The sequence below is a fragment of the Mirounga leonina genome, unplaced genomic scaffold (genome assembly GCF_011800145.1).
Source record: "Mirounga leonina isolate KUSES-001 unplaced genomic scaffold, KU_Mleo_1.0 Mir_173, whole genome shotgun sequence".
NCBI classification, from domain to species: domain Eukaryota; kingdom Metazoa; phylum Chordata; class Mammalia; order Carnivora; family Phocidae; genus Mirounga; species Mirounga leonina.
Genome location: NW_023270447.1, coordinates 92,858,050 through 92,882,010, shown reverse-complemented (window position 1 = coordinate 92,882,010; position 23,961 = coordinate 92,858,050). Strand labels below are relative to the sequence as shown.

The 23,961-nt window shown below is 55.6% G+C and overlaps 1 protein-coding gene across 1 annotated transcript in view; it reads right to left on the bottom strand.

Annotated features, from left to right (window-relative positions):
- Positions 1-23,952, bottom strand: part of MORN1 (MORN repeat containing 1) — a 53,414-nt gene extending 29,462 nt beyond the window's left edge. Inside the window, exons 1-8 of the mRNA XM_035019966.1 lie at positions 23,525-23,952; positions 22,851-22,922; positions 21,082-21,180; positions 20,423-20,533; positions 18,944-19,034; positions 18,328-18,415; positions 8,853-8,949; positions 7,509-7,619 (exon numbers count right to left, since the gene is read on the bottom strand). Coding sequence (XP_034875857.1) covers positions 7,509-7,619; positions 8,853-8,949; positions 18,328-18,415; positions 18,944-19,034; positions 20,423-20,533; positions 21,082-21,180; positions 22,851-22,922; positions 23,525-23,645 — 790 coding nt within the window. The 5' untranslated portion in view covers positions 23,646-23,952. The remainder of the gene's footprint in view (positions 1-7,508; positions 7,620-8,852; positions 8,950-18,327; positions 18,416-18,943; positions 19,035-20,422; positions 20,534-21,081; positions 21,181-22,850; positions 22,923-23,524) is intronic.
- Between the last annotated feature and the right edge of the window lie 9 nt (positions 23,953-23,961).

Genomic DNA, 23,961 nt, shown 5'->3' with positions numbered 1-23,961 from the left:
ACTAATCAAAGATTACCAGGCAAAGAATGCAGAAAAGTATGGTCCATAATGAGGAGCAACCAACTGAAACCAACCCAGAACTGACCCAGATGTGAGAATTAGCAGGAAAGCACACTTTTTCAAAGTTTTTATAACTGTATTCCATGTGTTCAAAACATAAGCAGAGACACAGAAGATATAAAAACAAAGTTGAACTTCTAGAAACAAAAACGATGAGATAAAAAATATACTGTATGTGATCAATGACAGATTAGATATTGCAGAAAAAAAGATTCATGAACTTGAAAACATACCTATAGAAAGTACCCAGAATGAAACACCAAGAGGAAAAAGGAAAAAAAAAAAAAGAAGAAGAAAAATGAAGGTAAAGAGAAAGGAGGAAGGAAGGGGAAAGAGAATCCATGAACAGTGGGGCAACTTCAAGCACCCTAATCCATGGAAAATGGGGCCCCTAAAAGAGGGAAGGAAGAAGTTGTGATGGAAAAACTATTGGAAGAAATAAAGGCTGAAAATCCTCCCATTTTTAAAAGATTTATTTATTTATTAGAGGGGGCGACAGAGAGAGGGAGAGAGCAGGAGGATATGAGCCGGGGGTGGGGGGAGGGGCAGAGGGAGAGGGAAAGAATTCCAAGCAGACTCCTTGCTGAACGCAGAGCCCAACACAGGCTCAATCTCATGATCCTGAGATCATGACCTGAGCTGAAATCAAGAGTTGACGCTTAACCAACTAAGCTACCCAGGCACCACCTTCCTTTTTTAAAAGATTTATTTATTTAGAAAAATTCCCAAACTTGATGAAAACTATAAACCCACAGATCCAAGAAGATCAATAGATCCCAAGCACAAGAAACATGAAGAAAACCACACCATGTCACATCGAAAATAAAACTACTCAAACCAGTGACAAATAGAAAATCTTAAAAGCAGCCACAGAAAAAGCATGTTTGTACAGAGCAAACATGGATAAGGATGACAACAGACTTCTCATCAGAAGCAGTGCAGACAAGAAGACAATGGAGCAGCACTGCTGTACTGCTGGGAGTGAACCAGAATTCTATACTTGGTAAAAATATCTATGAAAAATGAAAGCAAAATCAAGATGTTTCCAGATACATGAATACTGAAAGAATTAATCTCCAGCAAGCATGTAGGACAAAAAATGTTAAAGGTTAAGTCCTTCAGGCAGAAGGAAAATGGTATCAGGTGGAAATCTGTATCTACAGGAAGGAATGGGGAGAACTAGAAATGGGAACTATGGGGGTAAGAGATGGGATTTCCTTTTATACTTGTTAAGTATTCTTTGAAAGATAAATGACTAAACAAAAGTAATAATGTATTATGAAGTGTATTCAATATTTGAATGTCAAACGTATAAAAACAATAGTATAAAGGTTGGAATTGTAGAAAAAGAAGTATGTGCTATTGTAAAGTTCTTATATTATATGTGAAGTAGTGTGGTATCACTCAAAAGCAGACTGCGATAAGTTAAAGATGTATACTGTAAACCTTAAAGCAACCCCTAAAACAAGAAAACAAAGGGCAATAATGAATAAGCCACCAGAGGAGATAGGATGGAATCATAATTAATACTCAATCCACAAAAGGTAGGAATAGAGTTTAAAGAGAAAACAGCAGTGGCAAATAGAAAACAAACAGTGAAATGGTAAGTTTGAAACAGTTATATCAATAATTATATTAAATGTGAACGGTGTAGGGTGCTTGGGTGGCTCAGTCGGTTAAGCATCTGCCTTCAGCTCAGGTCTTTTGATCTCAGGATCCTGGGATGGAGCCCTTGTCTGGCTCCGCTCAGTGGGGAGTCTGCTTCTTCCTTCCCCACTTCCCCCTCCCCCACTTGTGTGCTTGCTCTCTCTCTCAAATAAATAAATAAATAAATAAATAAAATTTAAAAAACCCCAAATAAATGTGAATGGTGTAAAAACTTCAATTAAAAGATAGATGTGGTTAGATTGGATGAAAAAGCAAGACCTGACTATATGTTGCCTACAAAAAGCACACTCTAAATACAGACTTAAGTAGATGAAAAGTAAAAGTGTGGATAAAGATACACAATGCTGATATTAGTTAGGAGAAAGCTGGAGTGACTATATTAATATTATACAAAGTAGTTGCCAGAGCAATGACTACGCCAGGGATGAAAAAGAAAATACTGCAATGATAAGGGGTCAACTAATTAAATGACATAAAAATCTGAGATTTCAATATACCACTGTCAGTAACTGATAGAACAAGCAGATAAAAAATCACCAAGCATATGCTAAACTTGAAGGATGGTATCAATAAAATACACCTGATTGATATTTATAGACTATTCTATCCAACAAAAGCAGAAATCATAATTCTTCTCAAAGTGCACACACAACATTTACCAAAATGGAACAAATTCTATGAAAAAAGTCTCAATACATTTAAAGGGACAGTAGATATACAAAGAGTGACTCCAACCACATGGAATTAAGTTAGAAGTTAATTACAGAAAGATCTCTGGAAAATCTCCAAGTATTTGGAAATGAAACAACACACTTCTAAATAACTCAAGGGTCATCAAAGGAAATCAAAAGGGAAATCAGAAAGCATTTTGAATTGAATGAAAATGAATGCACAACCTAGCAAAATTTCCAGGATGCAGCTAAAGCAGTACTAAGGGGGAAATTTATAGCAATAAACTCTTATATTAGTAAAGAAAGGTCTGAAATAAATGACCTTGGTTTCCATCTTAAAAACTAAAAGAAAAAAAAAAGAGAGAGCAAATTAAACCCAAAGTAAGCAGAAGCAAGGAAATAACATCATAATGGGAATTAAAGAAATAGAAAATAGACAATAGAGAAATCAATGGAACCAAAAGTTGATTGTTTATCAATGAAACTGATAACTTGTAGCCAGACTAGTCAGGCAAAACAGAAAGAAGACATCAATAATCCATAGTAGGGGGGCCCCTGGGGGCTCAGTCATTAAGCATCTGCCTTCGGCTCAGGTCATGATCCCGGGGTCCTGGGATTGAGCCCCGCATCGGGCTCCCTGCTCTGCTTCTCCCTCTCACACTCCCCCTGTTTGTGTTCCCTCTATCGCTATGTCTCTCTCTGTCAAATAAATAAATAAAACCTTTACAAAAAAAAAAAAAATCCATAGTAGGAACAAAAGAGGTGGTATCAGTGCATTAAAAGGAGAATGAGGGAATATTATGAACAAACTTACGACAATAAATCTGACAATTAGATGAAATGAACAAATATTCCTTCAAAGACAAAAAACACCAAAGTTTACTCAAGAAGTAGATAACCCAAATAACCTTATATCTATTAAAGAAATTGAATTAGTAGGTAGAAGTCTTCCCACAAAGAAACTGCAGGCCTCAATCGCCTTCATATTGAAATCTACCAAATATTTAAGAGAAAATAATACTAATTCAACACGGACTCTTCCAGAAAATTGAAGCATGAGGTCAGCATTACCCTGATAGCAAAACTAGACTAAGACATTATAAAAAAAATTCGGAGTACCTGTCTGGCTTAGTCAGTGGAGCATGTGATTCTTAATCTTGGGGTTATAAGTTTGAGCCTCACATTGGGTACAGAGATAACTTAAAAATGAAAAAAAGAAAAAAAATTCAAGACCAATATCCTTCATGAAAGGACATGCAAAAACTTTAAACAAAATTTTAACAAACAGAATGCCTGGATAATTCAATGGGGGAAATAACAGCCTTTCAACAAATGACACCGGGACAACTGGACATTCACATGCATAAGAATGTAGTTGGACCCCTACCTCACACCACACATGAAGATTAACTCCAAATGGATCATAGTTCTCAGTGTAAGAGCTAAACATATAAAATTCTTAGAAGAAAATATAGGAGTAGATTTTCATGACTCTGAGTTAGGCAGTCTTCTTAGATATGAAACCAACAGCACAAGCAACAAAAGAAGAAAGTAGGCAAATTGCACTTCATCAAAATTCAAACCTTTTGAGTTTAAAGGACACTACCAAGAAACTGCAAGACAATCCACAAAATGGGAAAAAAAAATTTGCAAATCAGATATTTGATAAGGGGACTTATATCCAGAATACATAAAGAGCTCTTAATAACTCACATCAAAAGGCAAGCTACCCATTTTTGAAATTTATTTATTTATTTATTTATTTAAAGGTTTTTATTTATTTATTTATTTATTTATTTATTTATTTATTTATTTATTTGACAGAGAGAGAGAGAGAGACCACAAGTAGGGGGAGGGGCAGAGGGAGAGGGAGAAGCAGTCTTCCTGCCAAGCAAGGAGCCCAACTCAGGGCTTGATCCTAGGACCCTGGATCATGACCTGAGCCAAAGGCAGACGCTTAACTGACTGAGCCACCCAGGTGCCCCAAGTTACCCCTTTTTTTTTTAAATGGTCAAGATCTGAATAGATATTTCTCCAAAGAAGACATACAAATTGCCAATAAATACATGAAAAGATGCTCAACATCATTACTTGTAAAAGGAAATGCAAATCAGAAGCACAACAAGATACCATTTCACACCCAGTAGGATGACTAGAACCAAAAAGACTGATGGTAATAAATGCTGGCGAGGATCTCAAGCAGAGACCTTGGTCATTGCCAGTGGGAATGTAAAATATTGCAGACAAATGAAAGAAAACACATCCAGACTGGAAAGTAAGAAGCAAAATTAGATGATTTTCTATATAGAAAAATTCTAAGAAATCCTCAGGAAAACTAGCAGAGCTAGCAAATGAGTTCAGCAAGGTCAAAGGATATAAGATCAATATTTTAAAATCAGTTGTAGTCTAGTAATCTCTGAAATAAAGGTAAGGAAACAATTCCATCCATAATAGTATAAAAAGAATAAATATTACACATTTATTAGTGAACAAATTATAATTAAGTTATAAACTAAATAACTACTGGTAAATTATCATATATTAGTAAGTTTAACAAAAGAAGTGCAAGACTTGCACACTAAACATTACAAAACATTGGCGAGAGAAAGTAAAGATATCAATAAATGGGGAGGTGTCCCATGTTCATGGATGGGAAGATGCAGCGCTGTTAATGGCAGCTCTTCCTGGCCAGAGTCAAAGCAATCCCTAACAAAATCCCAGCAGGCTTTTTTTTTTTTTTTGGCAGAAATTGACAAGCTGATCCTAAAAAAATTGTATAAAATATAAAGTTCCCAGAATAGCCAAACCAATTTTGAAAAAGAAAGCAAAATTGAAGGAGTCTCTAATTTCCAAACTTAGGGTGAGGCTCCAATAATCAAGGTGTGGTGGTAGTGCAGGGACAGACACGTGGGTCGACGGAACAAAATCCAGAGTCTGGACACAAACCCTCACTCTTACAGTGAAGTGGTTCTCGATTGAGGTGCTGAGGCAATTCAGTGGGGAGAGGACAGTCTTTTTGGCACGTGGTGCTGGGATGGCTGGACATCCACGTGAGAAAAGATGAATTTAGAACTGCATCTTATCCAGAAAAATTAACTGAAAATGGACTGCAGAAATGCAAGAGCAAAACTTCCAGCAGAAAACAGAATATCTTTGTGTACTTGGGTCGGGCTAATCATTCCTACATACATTACCAAAATTATGATCCATAAAAGAAAAAATTGACAAATCTTTATCAAAATTAAAAACCTTTGCACTTCAGAAGACAGCATTAAGAAACTGACAAGATGAGGGGCGCCTAGGTGGCTCAGTTGGTAAGACGTCCGACTTTTGACTTTGGCTGAGGTCATGATCTCAGAGTTGTAGGATGGAGCCCTAATTCGGGCTCTGCGCTCAGCAGGGAGTCTGCTTGAGATTATCTCTCCCTCTCCCTGTGCCCCTCCCCTGCTCTCTCTCTCTCAAATCAATCAATTTTTTAAAAAAAGTTTAAAGAAAATGACAAGATGAGCCACGACTGAAACTATTTGCAAAGATGTATCTGATAAAGGACTAGTATCCAGAATATATAAAGAACTCACACAACTGAAAAACAAGAAGAGTAAACAGCCTAATTAAAAAAAAATGGGCAGCATGGTTGGATAACCATTTGTCTAGAGAAGACACACATGTGGCCAAAAAACACATGAAAAGCTGCTCCACACCACCAGCTGTGAGGGAAGCGCGACTCAGAACTTCAGTGGGACACCGCTTGACCCCCTCAGGACGGCTGCGGATGTGCAGGACGTGGGGAAATCGAGCCCTGTGCCCCTGGCAGGATTGTAAAACGGTGTAGTCACTTTGGGAAACAGTCTGGCCGTTTCTTTGAAAGTTTACACATAAGTCTGCCATGTGACCCAGCAGCTCCCCTCACGGGTGCATAACTGAGACACAGAAAACACAGGCCGCACAAAAACTTGCACCAAACATTCCCAGCTGCCAAAGTGCAAGAACCCAAATGTCCGCCAACAGACGAGCAGGGAAACCAAGCGCAGACGCGGTCACCGAAGCACCAACACGACGCTGGTCAGAGATGCAGAGCCAGAGGCCACGTGTCGTGGGACTCCACTCATACCAAGTGCCCACAGTGGGCACATCTGTGGGAACAGGGCTGCAGGTGGGAAGGAGCGGTCTTTCTCCTGAAAATCTCCTGATTTTGCTGAAAATCAAGGAATCACTTAATACATGAGGATTTCAAGCTATACAAAGGACACCGCAGTAAGGTTGTTAAACCAACTGTGACTGTCTTTGATCCACGCTGCTCATCGTGGCTCCGTCCTCAAAGCTTCTGAACTCAAGTGAACTAATGGACATTAAGAATCCCAGGCATGGGGCGCCTGGGTGGCTCGGTTGGTTGGGCGACTGCCTTCGGCTCGGGTCATGATCCTGGAGTCCCGGGATCGAGTCCCATATCGGGCTCCTTGCTCGGCGGGGGGTCTGCTTCTCCCTCTGACCCTCCCCCCTCTCATGTGCTCTCTCTCTCTCATTCTCTCTCTCAAATAAATAAATAAAATCTTCAAAAAAAAAAAAAAAAAAGAATCCCAGGCATGCGTTTATTACCGGTGGTCCTGCCCCGGCCACCGCACAGTGACCGCCTGGGGGCAGATCGGTGCACTCAGGGTCCTCTGCCCTGCCGCCGGGCCAGAAGGCCCCTCCCCGCACCGGGCACTCTGCTCACGGGTGGGAAGCGCTCTGGGAGGCCAGCTGGTCCACCCTCAGCATCGCCGCCCGGCTCATACGATTCCTCAAAAAGCAGCCAGATGCTACTGGAGATCTGTCTTCCCCTGATAACCCATGGAGGACACAGGAACTCACCCCTTGCCAGGCTGAGGTGCCCCACAGACGCCAGTGGCCCTGAGAAGTCACCCATTGTCCTGTGAGATGTGCGATGGCCGTGGTCATGCACACACACTCACGATGCATGTGGCTGCCTCCCGCCAGTGGGGGGACTCACATGCCTGCTACAAGGACACCTGGTACCAGAAGCCACATGTGCCATTTCGTCCCTAACCCTAAGAACCTGACACCTGTTTATCTTTCTGAAAATCCAGTCGTCACCCTGGAGATGCTTACTCCTGGCCACTTCCCCATTGTCCTGCTGCAGCTGGACGTTCAACGTGAAGGAAGACCCCTGAGCCACATCCATCACCTCCGGACCCAAAATCACGATCCTCTTGGCTTGTGCTGGGAGAGAGCAGAGCAGAGCACGGTTCGGCACAGGTGAGCGGTGGGCCCAGCGCCTGCTCGAGCCCATGTCCCCGCTGGGGCCCTCCCACGGAACAGCTGTGCTTCCCAGGGCACCGAAGGAGAGGGATGTGCAGTTATCACACACAGGGCTGTAAATCCCCTGCACGAGCCACCGCACACAGAGACCCCGGCAGTCACTAAAATAAGGCTGTGACCCCATCCTGGGGGTCAGCTGTGACTTTTAAGCAACTTCTTGCAGAACTGGTTACTTTAAAGAGACTTCAGAGGTCCACTAAATGCTGAAGGGCTGTGAGTGAGTGGTTTGTCGGCATTGGGGTTCGCACAGAGTGGAATTTCCTGCACATCCTCTAGTTGGTTGGGACTCCGGCCCTGCACTCCTTGCGTCTGTCAGCAGCTCAATGTGTGCTGGATGAGGCGCTGTGGACACCTGCTGGGGAACTGGCCAGGGCGCGTCCATGCACAGGCTGGACCTGCGGGGCATCCTCTGGGGTCTGTGCAGCTGGAGATGGTGTTCTCCGTGTCCGCTTCCCCCTGAATCTCCGACCCCCCCTGAGAGTGATGACCTCTGGCACAGCACAAGGTTCAGGGTGTTGAAAAGCTTAGGACAGGACTTGAGTCTAATCAAGGACGTGCCAGCAGGCGGGAGCACCATAGGCACATGTGCAGGGTGACAGGTGCTTCACAGTGACGGGGGGCCTGGAGAGCCCCGCTCTGTTCTGGGAGGACAACCTGGCACCCAGCAGGGTGAGGCCAGAGCCCGCGTCAGCTGTCCTAGGCTTTTTCCAGCATTTGCTGAGACTCGGTTAGGGGGACGCGAGGACATGGCTTGCCCCCTGCCTGAATCTTTCACACCCAGGGATTCCAACATCCCTAATTTGGGGTGGGCTGGGATCTGAGTCTCTTCCCAAGGTGAAGTTCCTAAGGTGCTCCTGGCGGACCCTGCCTAAGACTGGCCTGATCCCCAGACCCTGGGACCCTGAGAGCGTGACTGAGCCGAAGGTAGACCAGTCACAAGCCCTTTTGAAACCTGACTGGAGTGTGTTTTTCCTAAAGGGGCTGGCGTTTTCGATCTCACTTCACCCCGACCCCAAACACCTCCGCATTCAGCACCGCCGTGCGAGTGCCCGTGGCCACCTGAGAGAGAACTCAGCAGACCCCAACGTGACCCCACAAGAGGACGGGGGAGGCAGGGGTGGGAGAGGCACCTACCCACCGGGTGGCCATTGATCCACATCCCGTGGTAGACGGCCCCGGAGCAGTGGGTCATGTTGCCCAGGCCACTGAAGACGTCACTGTGCCACTGCCCCTGTGGAGAGAGCCGTGCGGACGACACTTGAGACAGCAGGGGGAGGCCCGTGGGGTCCCCGCAAGCACCATGCCCCCCTTCCACAGCCCGAGGACCGAGTCTGCTGCAAGACCACCCCCTCGGGGGCTGGGAATCACGTGGTACCGCCCTGCCTCCGAGCGGCTCTGCAATTGAATTGTAAGAAGAGGGTCAGTTGGGGGACAATGGCACATATGTAAATGGCTCAAAAAGGGGCACTTTCAGCACAAAAATCCTTTCAGTAGAGATACTACATTTGTGCGGGGTGGAGGGGCCCCCTGAAAGCCGCAGGGCCCACTGAGGGGACCCTGGAGCCCACGCGGCACGCTCACCCCACCCGCCCGCCCGCAGAGCAGCCTCGCTTTCTGAACCACACGCACAACAGTGTGAGAATAATGTGGGAGAGTGGCAACGGTGTTTTGTGGAAAACTGCAAGGTCCTAATGGTATTTTGAGTGTGAGTTACTGCTGTTGGAAGAAAAATCAGCCAGAAGCACGTTTGGTTCTGTGCATTTTTCTGTGGGAGCTAATTGGGCTCCCGCTTCCCCGCCCTGCTCTCCACGCGAGCCGCGCGCCGTGGGCGCCCACGGGTGCTGTGGGAGGCGGCGCAGCGGAGGCCGGCGCCGGGCTCTCCCAGGCCCTTGGGAGGCTGTGGGAACGGCCCCCGAAGGCCGCAGCCCTGCAGGGCTCGGACGCCCCGAACCTGGGGGTGGCTTGGCGAACAGAGTCCCCGAGCACCAGGGCTGCGGAGCCAGGTCACGTTGAGGGGTGGAGGGAGACCTCCGCGGCCAGACCCCGTCACGCGGGCTTCTGGGCAGCATCAGCGGGTGCCTCGGCCCTGCGACCAGGAAGGAGTCACTGCACACGCAAGTCCGTGCTTGGGCGTGATGCATGCACCTGTGCGCCCACGCATGTACGTGTGCGCGCAGGTGCGTGTCCATGCTTGGGGGAGACGCATGCGCCTGCGCGCCCACGCATGTACGTGTGCGCGCGTGTGTGTATCCATATGCGCGCGCGCGTCCGTGTCCGTGCTTGGGGGTGACGCATGCGCCTGCGCGCCCACGCATGTACGCGTAAGCGCGTGTGTGTGTCCATGTGCGCGCGCACGTCCGTGTCCGTGCTTGGGGGTGACGCATGCGCCTGTGCGCCCACGCATGTACGCGTAAGCGCGTGTGTGTGTCCATGTGCGCGCACGCGCCCATGTCCGTGCTTGGGGGTGACGCATGCGCCTGCGCGCCCACGCATGTACGTGCGTCCGCGTGTGTGCAGCGGGACAGCGGTGCTCTTTCCCCGGAATGGGCAGAGTGAACTGGGCAGGAGACAGCAGAGCAGGGGAGTCCTGGGCTGGGCTGCTGTCCGTGGGTCAGGGTGGGGACAGCCCTGGGAGGGTTGCCCCAGAGCCACGCGGGCACGTTAAGCCCCAGGCCCCCCACCCCCGTTACTCTGCTTGCTGGGAGGCGGCGGGCGAGGCTTGGAAGTAAAGAAGTCGCTGAAATGGTTTGCTTGCCAGGAAACCCTTCCCTTCACGACACCATCTTCAGACCCAAGAAGTTACCAGTTTCAGCTCAGGCGACAAGACTCACAGCCAAACAAACGCAAACCCCATAGGAGCCGAACCAAACCCACTGTCCCCAACACCCACCCCGCCCTCTACTTAGAAACCACTGGGCTCAGTCCCCAGGCCTGGCATCAAGAGGTGGTACAGCGGGATGTGGTACAGGGGGCCTTGGCCACAGGGAAGGGCTGTGCCTTGCAGAGAACAAAGCCTTCATGTGGGGCCTCTCCCTTGCTCCAGCCGCCCTCCGCCCTCCCAGTGGCAAGAGCAGCGGTCTATGCGCCCACCACGTGCCCTGGGCAAGTCTGCCACCTGCCCTCACATTCTAGTCTTCATTCCTGGGTGTGCAGGTGTGCTGGGTTCTCCCCATCCTGCAGGGATGGCTGTGGGGCCCGTGGAGTCTGGCCACGTCCTCATGTGCTCTCCCAGGTGGGAGGCTGGGATTCAAGATGCTGGAAATCGGCTCCGAGTTCAGTCTGCACGGGGCACGGACGCAGCCCCATGCCTGCACCGTGGCTCCCCACACTCCCTTGCTCGTCTCTCCAAGATGTGGCTCCAGATGCTCCCGCCAGGTGGAGCGAAACCCTGTAGCACTTCCTAGCGGCCATCCCTTCCCCATCCTCGGGGGTGTCTGAGACCCCTGGAGCCCAGAGTCACAGCTCCCACGGATGAATGGACGGACGGATGCTAGTCATAGACACTCCCTGGCTCCCTCAGGACCGCGTGGGGGCTCAGCTCAGGCCGAGAGGCTGTCCAAACCTTGAGATGGCTGCTGGGCGCATTTCCCGCGTCGTAGCCATTGCTGCCGTGAGAACGGCCACCTCTCGTCTCCGCTCTCCCTGCGTCGGCCCAGGCCTCTGCGAAGTGCTGGTGCTGCTCTCAGGAGGAAGGCACAGCCTTGGGTCGGCTGGAGAAGGAGCTGACTGGAGGGTCATCCCACACCCAGAGCTGTCGAGGATGGCCTGTGGGACCGTGGCACCCCTGCACCCACTCTGGGGGCGCACACTGCGCTCACCACCCATTGTGTCTTCCCTGGTCGTTCACAACGGGCGACCTGAACTCGCTGCTGGAACCTCTGGGGGAGCTGGGTATTCACAGCGTTAATGCAGGACTTCCCCAGGACAAATGCGCCCCAGTGTGCAATGTAACTCACCCAGCAGTGCGGAATCTTTTCTAATTAATGTTATAAATCATACCCTTGAAAATTCTGCCCTTTCTCAGCTGACTTGCACCCAAAGCACGAACCAATACTTACAAAAGCATCTCACAGAGGCGGCGGTGGGGTTCCCCACGAGGGGGGGTGGGGGTGTATTCCCCCGGGGCAGGGGCTCCCTCCACTCTCCCTGGCCCTCCCTGCCCATGTGAGGGCTCATGCACGGTAGGTGTGATGCGGGAAGAGGGGGCAGGGGCCTGTGTCCACACCACAAAGGCTGGCGGGACGGGCTTCAGTGTTAGGAAGCGGGCCCAAGGGACTGCGGTGAGGAACGCCTGTCACCCTGCAGTTGCTGGGGTGCCCCCAGGGCCGAGGGGGATGCCGCAGACAGCCTCCGCGGCTGGGCCCACCTCTGAGCATCCACAGCGCCCAGGACAGTTGGGCCGCTGGGATGAGACTCCTTGGGTGCTCTCCCACCACACATGGTGGGGATAAACTGTGAGAAGTATTTGACTCTCTTCTCATTTTAGGGAGCACGTTCTGTTGAGTCTGTTTTTCTTTCTGAGGGAAGGGCTACTGTGCTTCTCCAACTGCGCGCCCCCCCCATGCCCCCCAGTGCTCCCTGGCGCACACTGAATGTCCAGCCTGGCACATCGGTCACGTCCTGCCTCCAGCCCTCCCTGGGCGCCAGGGTTTGGCTGGCCACACCAGGAGGGCCCAGGGGACTGACTCCCCAGTGCCTGCCTCGGGCGGTACTCGAATGGCCTCCCCCATCATCGCCAACCTTGGAGCTGGAGCAGGTGACCACTTTGAGGTCACAAGCTTGTAGACCAGCGACGGGTGGTCTGGGGTCAGGTCACATATGTGGATATGGCCCTGGGCCACCTGCCTGGGCCCTGCAACTGCCCAGGGGGCCTGGATCTCCAGCTTGTGGGACAGCCTGCCGGGGTGGCAGTGGGCACACAGGCCGGTGTGTCGGGGGCATGGGTGTGCGCCCCGCTCATCCATCTCCCCAACAACAGCAGGGTCATAGGGTGTCGTGTTTGACCTCCACGACCTTGGTCGTAAGTTCCTTGGATTTCAAAGTGCGCACTGTGGCTCTCCATGCTTTTCCATGTCTGTTTCTGATGTCTGATGACATGTGGACCGTGCAGGGAACACGGAGCCTGGCACTGGATCCACGATGGCTCTGGCAGTCCGGACCCCTCCTCCCGTGCGTGCTCAAACAGACCCAGATGCTCCTACTGTCCTGTGTGCGGTGCACCCCTGCGGTCATGGCCCCACATTCCTGGGCTGTGCAGGGTGGCAATGGGGACATAAAGGCCATTGGCATTCCTGAAGACACACAGGTGAGGACGGTGGAGGCTGGGAGCCGCCAGCAGGTGAAGATGCACATAAGGCCGGCCACCTGCTCTGAGCGGCAAGCAGGTGTACCAACCAGCAGGCCTCCCTCTGGGAAAGCCAACACGAGAAGCCCAGCCAATGTGCACAGAGCGGCGCCCAGGGACGGCCCGGAAGCCAGCAGCTGCTGGGGGGACCACACAGGTAGGGAACGCTGTGCTGTGCAAACACACACCAGGGTTCGCCAACAGCTCGGGTCTGCTTCCATCCGTGGGGGACGTGGCTCGCCTCCACAGCGCAGTATCAGCTCCGGGGCTCCCTCAGGGATTCTGGAACGCTGCCGCTCTCAGAGGGGCTGCCCTGTGCCCGTGGGGGTCACCATGCTGCGGCCACGTTCCCGGGAGGAGCCAGTGAGCCTGCCGCTGCTGGGCACGCCCACCCCCATGTCCCGCAGAGGTGGAGGCAGCACGGAAGGTCCTGCGGGTGCAAGCCGGGAGCCCGGGGGTGACCCGCACAGAACCATCACGGGGTAGGCAGGGCAGGAGATGCCCTTGCCAAGATTTGCCAGTTACAACCACCGGCCCCAATCCTGACCACGTGGCTCCTCTCACGACAGAGGGAGAAGCAGTTCTGGCTTTGGGATATGTTGTTTTACGTCCTGACAGAAGATGCTAGAACATTATTTTCAGGAGTGGATTTTTCCTGGGGCTCATTACAAGGGTCTGCATTAGGGGATACTGGTGACGAGGCAGCGGGGATCATGAGGCAAAGGCATGCCTGCGCTGGGTGGGAGAGCTGGCCGTGTGGGGGAGTCCCCGCCCCCTGCTCCACGTGGCCCTGAGCACAGCTCTGCAGTTATGCACCCCTCCTGGAACTTCTCCTTCTCTGGGTCTGGCAGGTTCTCTGTCAGACTCGGCTGATATGGGACATGGTCAAGGGAGAGCTCGGCCACTATCGTCTAATCTTTGAGGAAATAAAATTACCTTAAAAATAAAAATCAGAAGCTGGTAGGTCTGTGGTGAGGGGGGCCCAGGGCAGCTTTCTGGGCAGCTTGAGGTTGAAGAGGGTGGGGGTCCGAGGGTGCCTGGGGCCTCACGTGGGGGCCGACACTTCCTGGGTTAGAAAGCAGGAGGTGGAGGAATCCTGCCACACCTGCTGGAACGGGACAGTACACCCGTGCCGGCTGCGGGGGATGGAGCCTGTGCTCCCCGGGTGACAGCAGCCGTCAACGCCTGCGGTCCAGCCAAGGGACACGCTGGGAAGGAGGGTGAGGCCGGGCAGAGGAGCCCAGCCAAGGATGGAGGGATGCCACATCCCCCCGAGGGCGGCAGCGGCCGGCGCTGGGTTGTGGACGGCGCCAGAACACGTGGGGATGGCTGTCTTCAGGAGGAGGAAAGGACAAGGACAGGCGAGGGTGTGGACGGATTGGAACCCACGCGCGGCTGCTGGGAAAGTGACACGTGGCAGCCCCTGTGGGAACCGTGTGGGGTTCCGCAGAAGTAAGTGGGAGCCACCACGGGGTCCAGAAGCTCCTCTTCTGGGTGTACACCCCGAGGACCTGGACGCAGGGGCTGAGAGAGCTGTGTGCTCCCCCACGTTCACGGCAGCATCGCTCACAGAGCCAAGCGGTGGAAGCAGCCCAGGGGTCCATCGGTGGATGGACGGACGCGCAGAACGGGGTCCCTCCACGCGATGGACTATTATCCAGCCTTAGAAAGGAAGGAGCGTGGACGGAGCTCGAGGACTTCGTGCTCAGTGAAATAAGCCAGTCCCCAAAGGACAGGTCCCGTAGGACTCCCCGTACACACGGTACCTGCGGGAGTTAGATCCGTGGGGACAGAAAGTGGCGGGGTGGGCACCAGGGGCGGGAGGGCTAGTGTTTCCTGGGGGCAGAGCGTCAGTGTGGGAAGACGGAAGGTTCCGGAGACGGACGGCGGGGACGGGAGCCCCACAGTGTGAATGTGCTTCCCGCCCCTGAGCCGTACACTTAGCGGTTACAACCAGGCATTTTACGTTAGGCGTATTTTACGATATGTAGGGACGTGTTTTAAAAGAAGTCCGACTGTTTGCCCGGTGAGAGCCCAGGGAACGGCCGCGCCCTCACGGGAGACGCGCCTTGGGGTAGCGCCCAGCTCCGTCCCACCGCGTCCCGTCCCCGGGTGACTCTTGAGAACCGGAGGTCGGAGGTCAGGCGTGAGGTGTCCCTGGAACACGGAGAGGCCTGAGCCTTCCCCATCAGCCAGGCCTGGCGACAGAGCGCGAGCCAAGTCTCCCTGGCGGCTCCGGAAGGCGTGCTGGCGGCGGCGAGCGCGTGGGCCGTGTCCGAGGCCACCGTGTGGCTGCAGCCGGACCCCACTGCCCTCCTGGGCGCAGCCCTTCTCCACACGCCCTGTCTGCACGGCCACCTGGAAGCCGGTTTAAAAAGTGGCCGGAGGGCAGGGGAAGCCGTGAGGGACCCCTGCGCCCGCCCTCCCTCCGGGACCTGGGTGCCCCTCGGCCGTCCCGTCGGCACCCGGGCTGTGGGTGAGGTGGCTGCTCGCGTCCCTTCCAGCACGTGCGGCTGGGGGCTGCCCACACAGACACCGCGAGCACGGCCGAGGACGGGGTCCCAGCAGTGCTCAGAGCTGCAGGGAGCAGGCCGGTTGTCTGAGGTCCTTGGGCACGAGGCTGAGGAAGGTTGGGAGGTGCCAAGCAAACGGAAATGCAGGCGGACATGAGTCTGCATCCTGGGGAAGACGCAGCTGGAGGACCAGGCTTCCATGTTCACTCATGTGGGAGGTGCCCCACGTTGAGGACACGCCACCTCCCTTGAGGACGTGTGGGGGTCCTGAGATCTGCAGGCTGGGACGGCGCGGCCCGTGACACTGAGGGGTGACCGTCCAGGAGAAGGCCTCCTCACTTGGTGAGGAAGCAGCTTAGCCATCGGGAGCTGCAGCCGGGGTGGTTTGGTCTGAAATCAGGCTCCGGCGGTCAAGTTGGAGGAAAATGTCTCCCAAGCGCAAGAAGCCCCTGTAAGGCCTGGCCGGCCGAACTGCTGGCGGGGCTGGGCTGCCCCCTGGTGGAGCGCTGCGCAGGCGATGGGCGCCCGGGTCAGCCTGGGGTGTGGAGGGCCACTGCCCTAGTCCCGTCCCCTCCTGGCTGAGGCATGACTCGCAGGGGAGGCCTGAGCGGGGGGCCCAGGGGGCAGCCACAGCACTGAGGCCCGGCAGGCGGCCGAGGGGCCGAGGGCCAGAAAAGCCTCCAGGAACAGGGCAGTGCCGGGGGCCCCAAAGAAGCGGATGCTCCCTCCGCCAGTCCTGTCCAGCCATGAGGGGACCCACCTGGGTTGGAGGCCATGCCATCTGCCCCCAAATCTCACTCGGGCTCCAGGCCGGAACTCCCTGCCCCTCCTCTGGGCCTGTGGCCTCACCCACGAAGGGGGGAGAAGGGCTGAGGCCAGAGGCCGGTGCTTGGGGCGCGAACGATTCTGCTGCCGCATGCTGGGAACCTGTCCGCGTCCACCGCAGCCCTCGAGGTGTGCTTGTGCACGTTTGTGGGGACGACTCCGGGCGTGGCGCGGACGGGCGGGGGCAGGGGGACACCTGCCCTCCATGTCTCTCTCCCACTGCAGCTCTGGAGAACCGAGGCCAGGCTGTCTGCGGTGCCTGTGCTGGGCCCTTCGGGCGGGTCCGTGAGGACGGACGGCCCCTCGTGCAGAAGCAGCAGGCCAGCAGCAACATGGACGTGCACGGGGCACACGGCCCCTGCCGCCTGTCCTGAGGCCGGGGTGCGCTCTCACCCAGGCCGAGCTTGTCTGATGAGCAGGCTAGGCTGCTGTGGGGGGCTGCATGGGCCAGGCCAGGATGCCAGCCGCCCCCCTCCGGCACCCCGCCCGCCATCAGTTATCACCTCTCAGCCCCAAAGCCACTCTCCCTGGCCGGCTCTGGGCTGCCGGAGCTGGACCTCTCGCCGTCTCTCCTGGCCGCCGGACGTGCGGCTCGTCGGCAGCAGGCCCTGCAACGGCCGCGTGCAGCTGGGCCTGGGCTCCCGCGGCTCCAGATTCCATGGGCGCATCGTAGCCACTGTGGTGAAGTCACGGCACACCATGCGCCTCCCTTCCCAAGGCGCCCGGCTGTGCAGGGGGGCCCCAGGTCCATCTTTGGGGCGTCTGCGGGGCCACCAGTGCGTTTGCTGTTGCCGTTTCTGCTTTTACCCCTTCCAGCACTTCACGGCCCTGCACCGGCTAGCCAGCTACCTATTTCCACGGTAACGTGCTGGCCCGGTTCCTGTCTCCCGACGGGATCCTGCTTCGGGCACCGCCGCCCTCCGGTGCTCGGTCCCAAACCCAGGAGTCATCCTTGCTTCTCCTCTTGCCTTCGCCTCGACATCCAACCTGCCAGCAAGGCTGGTGTCTTCACCTCCAAACCACCCCAAGGCTGTTCTCTGTGCCCTCCCCTCTCCTGATGGCAGAGTGCCCCCTGGACAAGAACCGGAGGGACTTTTCAAACACAGAGATCAGACCACCGCTTCCTTCCAGTGCTTCCGGCGACCCTTACAATCACACTCCGGCCCGCTGAGGCTCAGGGTCTCCGCGGGCCCCTCCCGGACCTCCCGCCCGGCTGCGCCCTTGCTCCTCCTGCTGCCGGTAGTGCCCTGCCCTTGCTCTTCGGTGGCCGCGGCGGCTCGTCATCATTTAGGCCTCAGCTCACAGAACGACCCAGGACAGACGGCCAGGCTCTTGGCCCCCCAGCTGCCTGCAGGGCCGACGGGGCTACTTGTCACTCCAGCCACCAGCTGTGGCTTGCCCTTCCTGAGACGCACATCTCTGGCTCCTGCTGCGATTGCTCCCGGCTGGGCACGTGGCCAGTGTCCAGTAAGAAAGATGGATGATGGATTCTGGGGTCCCAATGAGGTCTTCGGATCTGCCTGGTCTCCCTCACGCTTTGTAGCACCTGACCGCCCCCAACCCCAGTCAGACCCGAGGGGTACGGCCTGCAGCAACAAGGAGGGGGGAGCGTCCTCTCCCATGTTATCGAGGTGGGCGTTTCTCATCAAAAACGCTTCACCGGCCCTGAGGGCATCCTCAAGGGACTGAGAAATGTCACCCGTTCGCACAGGTGACCCTGCACGTGGCATCTCAGGAGCCAGACAGGAAAGGTGTTAGCCGGGGCCCTTCCCCTTCCCTCGCTTCCTCATCAGCCGAGAGGGGCGGCCGCCCTCCCTGCCCCTCGGGGTGGAGGGGCAGCACTGAGGTGCCCCATGAGGACGCCCGGGCGACACAGGTGCCCAGCGGGGCCCCCGAGAGCCTGGGGTCCTGCCACATCTCCAGGTACCTCGTAGGTGGAGCTGTCGGCTCGGCACAGCACCCCGTGCCCCTGACGCTGGTCCCGGACCCAGTCGCCTTCGTACTTGTCACCGTTCCTGGGGACACAAACACGGGGCAGCTCTCAGACCGGGGAGAGCCAGGTGGTGGTGCTGACTCAGAGCCGCTCCTCTGACCGGGGCTCAGCACGCGCCACCGGGACTGAGGCAAAAATAGGCCCCGAGCAGATGGCGCGAGCTCCTGCCTTGCCAGGGCCTGCTGCGGGGGGCAGGGGGCCTGGCGCTTGGCGGGGGGTGATGGCAGCGGCCCGCGGCCCCCGCTTGCCCGGTCCCCAGCTGGGTGAGACTTGGAGAAAAGTCAGTGTGAACCTACACGTGGCCATGGCGGCGTTGTGCACGAGCCACGGATGGAAAGGCAGGCCCACCACGTCCTGTGGAGCCGAGAAAGCCCCTGCCCGCCACCCCCTTGCCGCCCAAGCCTCTGGGAGGTGTTCGCCAGGGGGAGTCAAAGTTCTCTCTACTAAACATGCTGCTAAGCAGTGTCGGTAACTAAAGCACCGAATCCCAAGTGTTGCCGATGTGCCAGAGGCCAGGGTGGCCTGGGGGACTGGGGGGTGGTGCACTCACCGGAAGACCATGTGCCCCCGGCCGTGCCTCTTGTTCTCATGGAACGACCCCCAGTAGGCCTGCCCGTCCTGGTCCACCAGGTGCCCATGTCCTAGGGAGGGAGCCCAGGGCAGTAAGCGTCACTTCCTGCCTCCTGTCGGGGGAACCTTGCTTCCACCCCCCCAGAGGGCGGCGGTAGATTCAGAAGAAAGCTGGGGTCAGAATGGCTCCAGGAACCGGGCCGCCCTCCCAGGCCAGGGGTGCCCAGGTGAGACACGGCAGCTGTGATTTGGGGCGGCACCAGTGACCACCACGCCAATGACAGCGGTTCTGGGGTCCAGCTCTCAAAGGTGCTGAGTGAGAGCAGGAGGGGTGCCCCTTAAGGTCCCCCAGGCCCCAGCATTTGAGGCTGGAGTGCCTTGCTGTTGGCTGGGACCACCCCACAGCTCTGCCATCGTGTCAGTCCATGGGAAACTGCACCTCACAGACAACGGCAGTGCTGGGCCTCCTATGGCCGATTCAAAGGCCCTGGGTCTAAAGGCCAGAGCACAGGGGCGCCTGGGGGGCTCAGTCGGTGGAAGGTCCGACTCTTGGTTTCAGCTCAGCTCATGATCTTAGCATCATGAGATTGAGCCCTGCGTCAGGCTCCGTGCTGGGCGGGGAGTCTGTTTGAGATTCTTTCCCTTTCCCTCTCCCTCCACTCCTCCCCTGCTGGCATGCCCTCTCCAAAATAAATAAATCCTAAAAAAAAAAAAAAAAAGAAAGAAAACAAAGGCCAGAGGACACACTCATGAGGACAGGGCTTCATTGCATGGTTTGGGACAGCTTGGAAGTGCACGCGCATCTTCCGATGTGAACGGACCCTGGAAAGGCACTGTCGGACCTTGTGGATGCATGGCTTGCTTCTGGAGGCTGGTCTTCCAGAACAGTGAGCACTTCTGTCTTCGGGCGCCAGGGATGCACACCCCCTCCCCCCCCCGGGCAGAGTCTGCTTCCCCACAAGTGTGTCCTCCTGACTCGCTTTGTTCAGCAGCATGTCCTCAGAGAACCCCCAGCTTCTTGCCCCCCCCAGGAACCCTGAGGCTCTGGGCCAGGGCCCAGAAACCACCAGCCCTGCCTGAGCTGCTGCGATCACCATCGTAGGGGTGACCCCATGTGAGGCCAAAAGCATTGCCCAGCCAAGCCGGGGACAGACTGCTGACCCCCAGGTTTGTGGGTGAATAATTAAATGGCAGTTTTTTGAGCTGCCAGATTTTAACCACAGCAGTGAACTGATGCAGGACCTACGGTCTCAGCCCCAGCAAGCAGGGTCCCTGGGCCATGGCCCCCACACGGAGCTGTCTGCAGCAGATGTGGTGCTGGGGGCAGAGAGAAGAGCACCTCCAGTACGGCCGGGTGGACGTCAGGGCCCCTGAGTTAGATCTTGGGGAGGGGTGCTGGGGCCCAGGGCTCCCCACAAAGCGCCCTGCCACACTCAGCAAGCTCCTGTGGGTATCAGACCTTCTCTCAGGCCGTGGGAGAACTCCCCTTCATAACGTCCGCCAGCTTTGTACTTCATGATGCCGTGTCCTTGAGGCTCTCCCAAAACAAACTGTCCAGAATAGGTGTTCCCTGGTGCAGATGAGGAGAGGGGCACACCCAGGGTTAGAGCTGTTCCTGAGTCCCCTGTGGGTTGACAGTCACACCCCTCCCACCCCTGATCAATGGTGGCAGCAAGTATCATTTCAGAACACGTGAGGGGGTCTCTTTATCTCCCGTTCACCTTGGCTAATGAGAAAATAGGATTAGGTGGGTTTGGTCCTGCCCTCCTGGTTACTGTACAGCCCCCGCTCATAGCAGGTGGATGCAGATCCCCGTCCTATGACGACCCTCTCTGCAGCATCCAGCTGCCCAAGGGCAAAGGCCTCTCTGGGTCAGAATCTGTGCGGGTGGGGCTTCTCTCAGCGGAGAACAGCCACCACGCTTGCCTGGGAAGGTCTGTGAGTGGTTGCCCCCGCCCTCGGCCGGCGTGCTGCTAATGCGGGGGAATGTGATGGAAACCAGAGACCCACGCTTCACAGAAGGAGGTGCCTTCTGCATCCGGAAGCCAGGAACAACTTACACCAGAGATAGTTTACGAGAAAGGAGTCAGCACACCCGCACCTGTCTCCACTGCTAACCTGATGAGGCCCAGAGCTGGCAGCCTTTTCCCGTGATCTCCCCGTCCACAAACTCGCCTTTGTAATAACTCCCATCTTTAAACAGCAGCTTCCCCTGGCCTGGGGAAAGAAATCACGATGTGAAGTCAGACCAAAGTCGGAGAAACCCCTGCTGCCCATGCGCGGCTGGACTCGTTTCTCCGCGGGAAGAGCTGGGCTTTGAAGCTCTCAGGCCTGTGTTCGGCTCTGCTTCTTGTCCTAAGCCTGCTCTCTGCAAACTCACCCACACACGTTTCTCGATAAAAACGTTCTTGAAACATGACTAAGGCCTGCTGTCTGGGCTGGGATGACAGCAGAGCTACCCCAACCTCTTCGGAGGAGACACTCCAGTCACCTGGCCTCCATCAGCACCGGGGCCGGAAGAAATGGAGTCTGTGGACACAGGGCAGCACTCAAGGAAACATTTAAAAAGGGAGGACCACTCTGTCCAGGCCAGGCTCTGGCAGGGTTCTCAGACGTAAGCCTCCATGCCAGGCCCAGAGGAAGAGAAGCAGAGATTTCGGACAAAAGCGAAAAATGTCTGTGTGGCAACGACACAAGTCAAAAGCTTAAAAACACAGAAAAATACTGGCAGCCAGCAGCCACAAAAACAGCTCATATAAGAAAATGCTGAAAGACCAATTCTCTAGGAGAAAAATAGGCAGAGGATGTGAGCAGGCAGAACCCCCAAACAGACATAAGACTGTGTGAGCGTAAACATGGGCAAGTCTGGGCCCACCCCTGGGGAGGACTCCAGCGACTCACACTCGGTACTTTCTTTCTTTTAAGGCTGAGACTTTCTACAAAAGTACGTAATCTCTCTCTTTTAAGTTTTTTTTGTTTTGTTTAAGTTCAGTTTAGGTAACATACGCTGTATTATTCGTTATCAGGGTAGGATTTAATGATTCATTAGTTGCATATAATAGCCAGTGCTCATCACATCACGTGCCCTCCTCAATGCCCATCCCCCAGTTACCCCATGCCCCCACCCATCTCCCCTCCAGCAACCCTCAGTTTGTTTCCTAGAGTTCAGCGTCTCTTACGGTTTGCCTCCCTGTTTTTCTGTTATTTTACTTTTCCCTCCCTTCCCCTATGTTCATCTGTTTTGTTTCTTAAATTCCACGTATGAGTGAAATCATACGGTATTTTTCTCAGACTGACTTATTTCGCTCAGCATGATACCCTCTAGTTCCATCCACGTGGTTGCAGATGGCAAGATTTCATTTTTTTGATGGCTGAGAGGTATTCCATTATATACAGACCACGTCTTCTCTGTCCGTTCATCTGGGGATGGACATCTGGGCTCTTTCCATAGTTTGGCCATTGTGGACATTGCTGCTGTAAGGACCGGGGTGCAGATGCCCCCGCGGATCATTACGTTTGTATCCTCTGGATAAACACAAAGGTGGGTAATCTCCTACTCATCAAAAATAGACCATAAAGGCAATTTTCCCTTTGGCAAAGACAGACTAACACGCCAGGGAGGATTTCTAAGTTGGGGCTTCCCCTGCCCAGGATGCGCCAGCGCCTGAGAGAAGGCTGCTAGCCGGGGGGTCTCCCAGGGCCCCCGGCATGTCTTGTCTGGCGAACTCTGAAGATCGCTGCAGGGAGTGGCCTTTCCTGGGCACTAGTGAGAGGGAGTGTGGGGACCCAGGGCTGGTGGCTCCCAGGGCCACCTGCCGGCCCCGGCTCCCCGAGGACGTGGCTGTCGGCGCGGGGGGCAGCCGTGGGAACAGGCCACGATTTCTCACCGTGTTTCTTCCCTCCTTTCCATTCTCCTTCATATCGAAAGAAAGCATTCGGGTACACGTAGACACCGTAACCTGAACGTCGGGAAGAGAGCGACGGGTGAGCGGGTGGTGCCACGGGTGGCCGGCCGACGGATGGGGCGGCTCTCTGGGCCCCGAGGGCGCGGGGCGGCATGCGCGAGCGCAGGGCCCCGAGAGGCCGCGGCCCGCGGAGGGGCGACGGTTGCCGGGGGCGGGCGGGGGCGCCAGCCCTGCCGTTTCCTGCAGGAATTCCCCAGCGGCGTCTCGCCCCCGCGGGACAAAATCCACGCTCACAGCCGGGGGCGGCAGGGTCCCCTCCGCCCCCGCCCGCCCCCGCCGGGCGACGTGGGAGGCGTGGGCGTCGCCAGACTCCCGCATCTGCCGCAGAGCAGCTCGGGCCCTGCCCGAACACGGTTCTTCGGGTCTGCGAGCCGCGCCCGCCCAGCCTCCGAACGGCGCCTCCCGGCTCGCTGCCCAGGAGCCGGCGGGCGCCGCCGCCCCGGGCTCGGACCCCGCCCGCCCGCGGGGGCGCCCCCCTCCCAGGGTCGGGGCGCCGGGGCTTCCCGGGGGCTGCCGGCTGCGCTTGGGGCCGAGAGCGCGCGGCGACCGCCCCCCCCATCGCGGACGCAGACCCGGCCCCGGCCTGCAGCCATTACCGTCCCGTGGCGGCCGGCTCGGTGGGTCCCGCAGCGGCGGGCCGGAGCTCGGGCTCCCTCCGCCCGCGGCTGCCATCTTGCCGCTGGGGGTTTCCTCAGCAACCGCAAAGCTCTCCTCCATTGGCCCACGGGCCAGTCCCTGGGCGACAGCAATCTCTGGGGTGGATCGTGCCGGCCCGGAGCCCGTAGACGCAAGTACACATGCGCAGCACGGCGCGCTTCCGCCGCTGACGTCCCTTCCGCCGAGGGGACTGCCCTGCCCACTGCCTGGGCACCCTGCACCGGAAGAGGAAATGGTTGGAGGCTCTCGGCTCCGCCCCGGCGGCCATCTTGGAGGCTCCGGAGGCGGTGCCGCGCAGGACGGAGCGGAAGTGCTCGGCTGGCCCTGCCCGGACCGTGCGAAGCGCCGGCGCGGACGCCTGCCCGCGTCCTCCCCC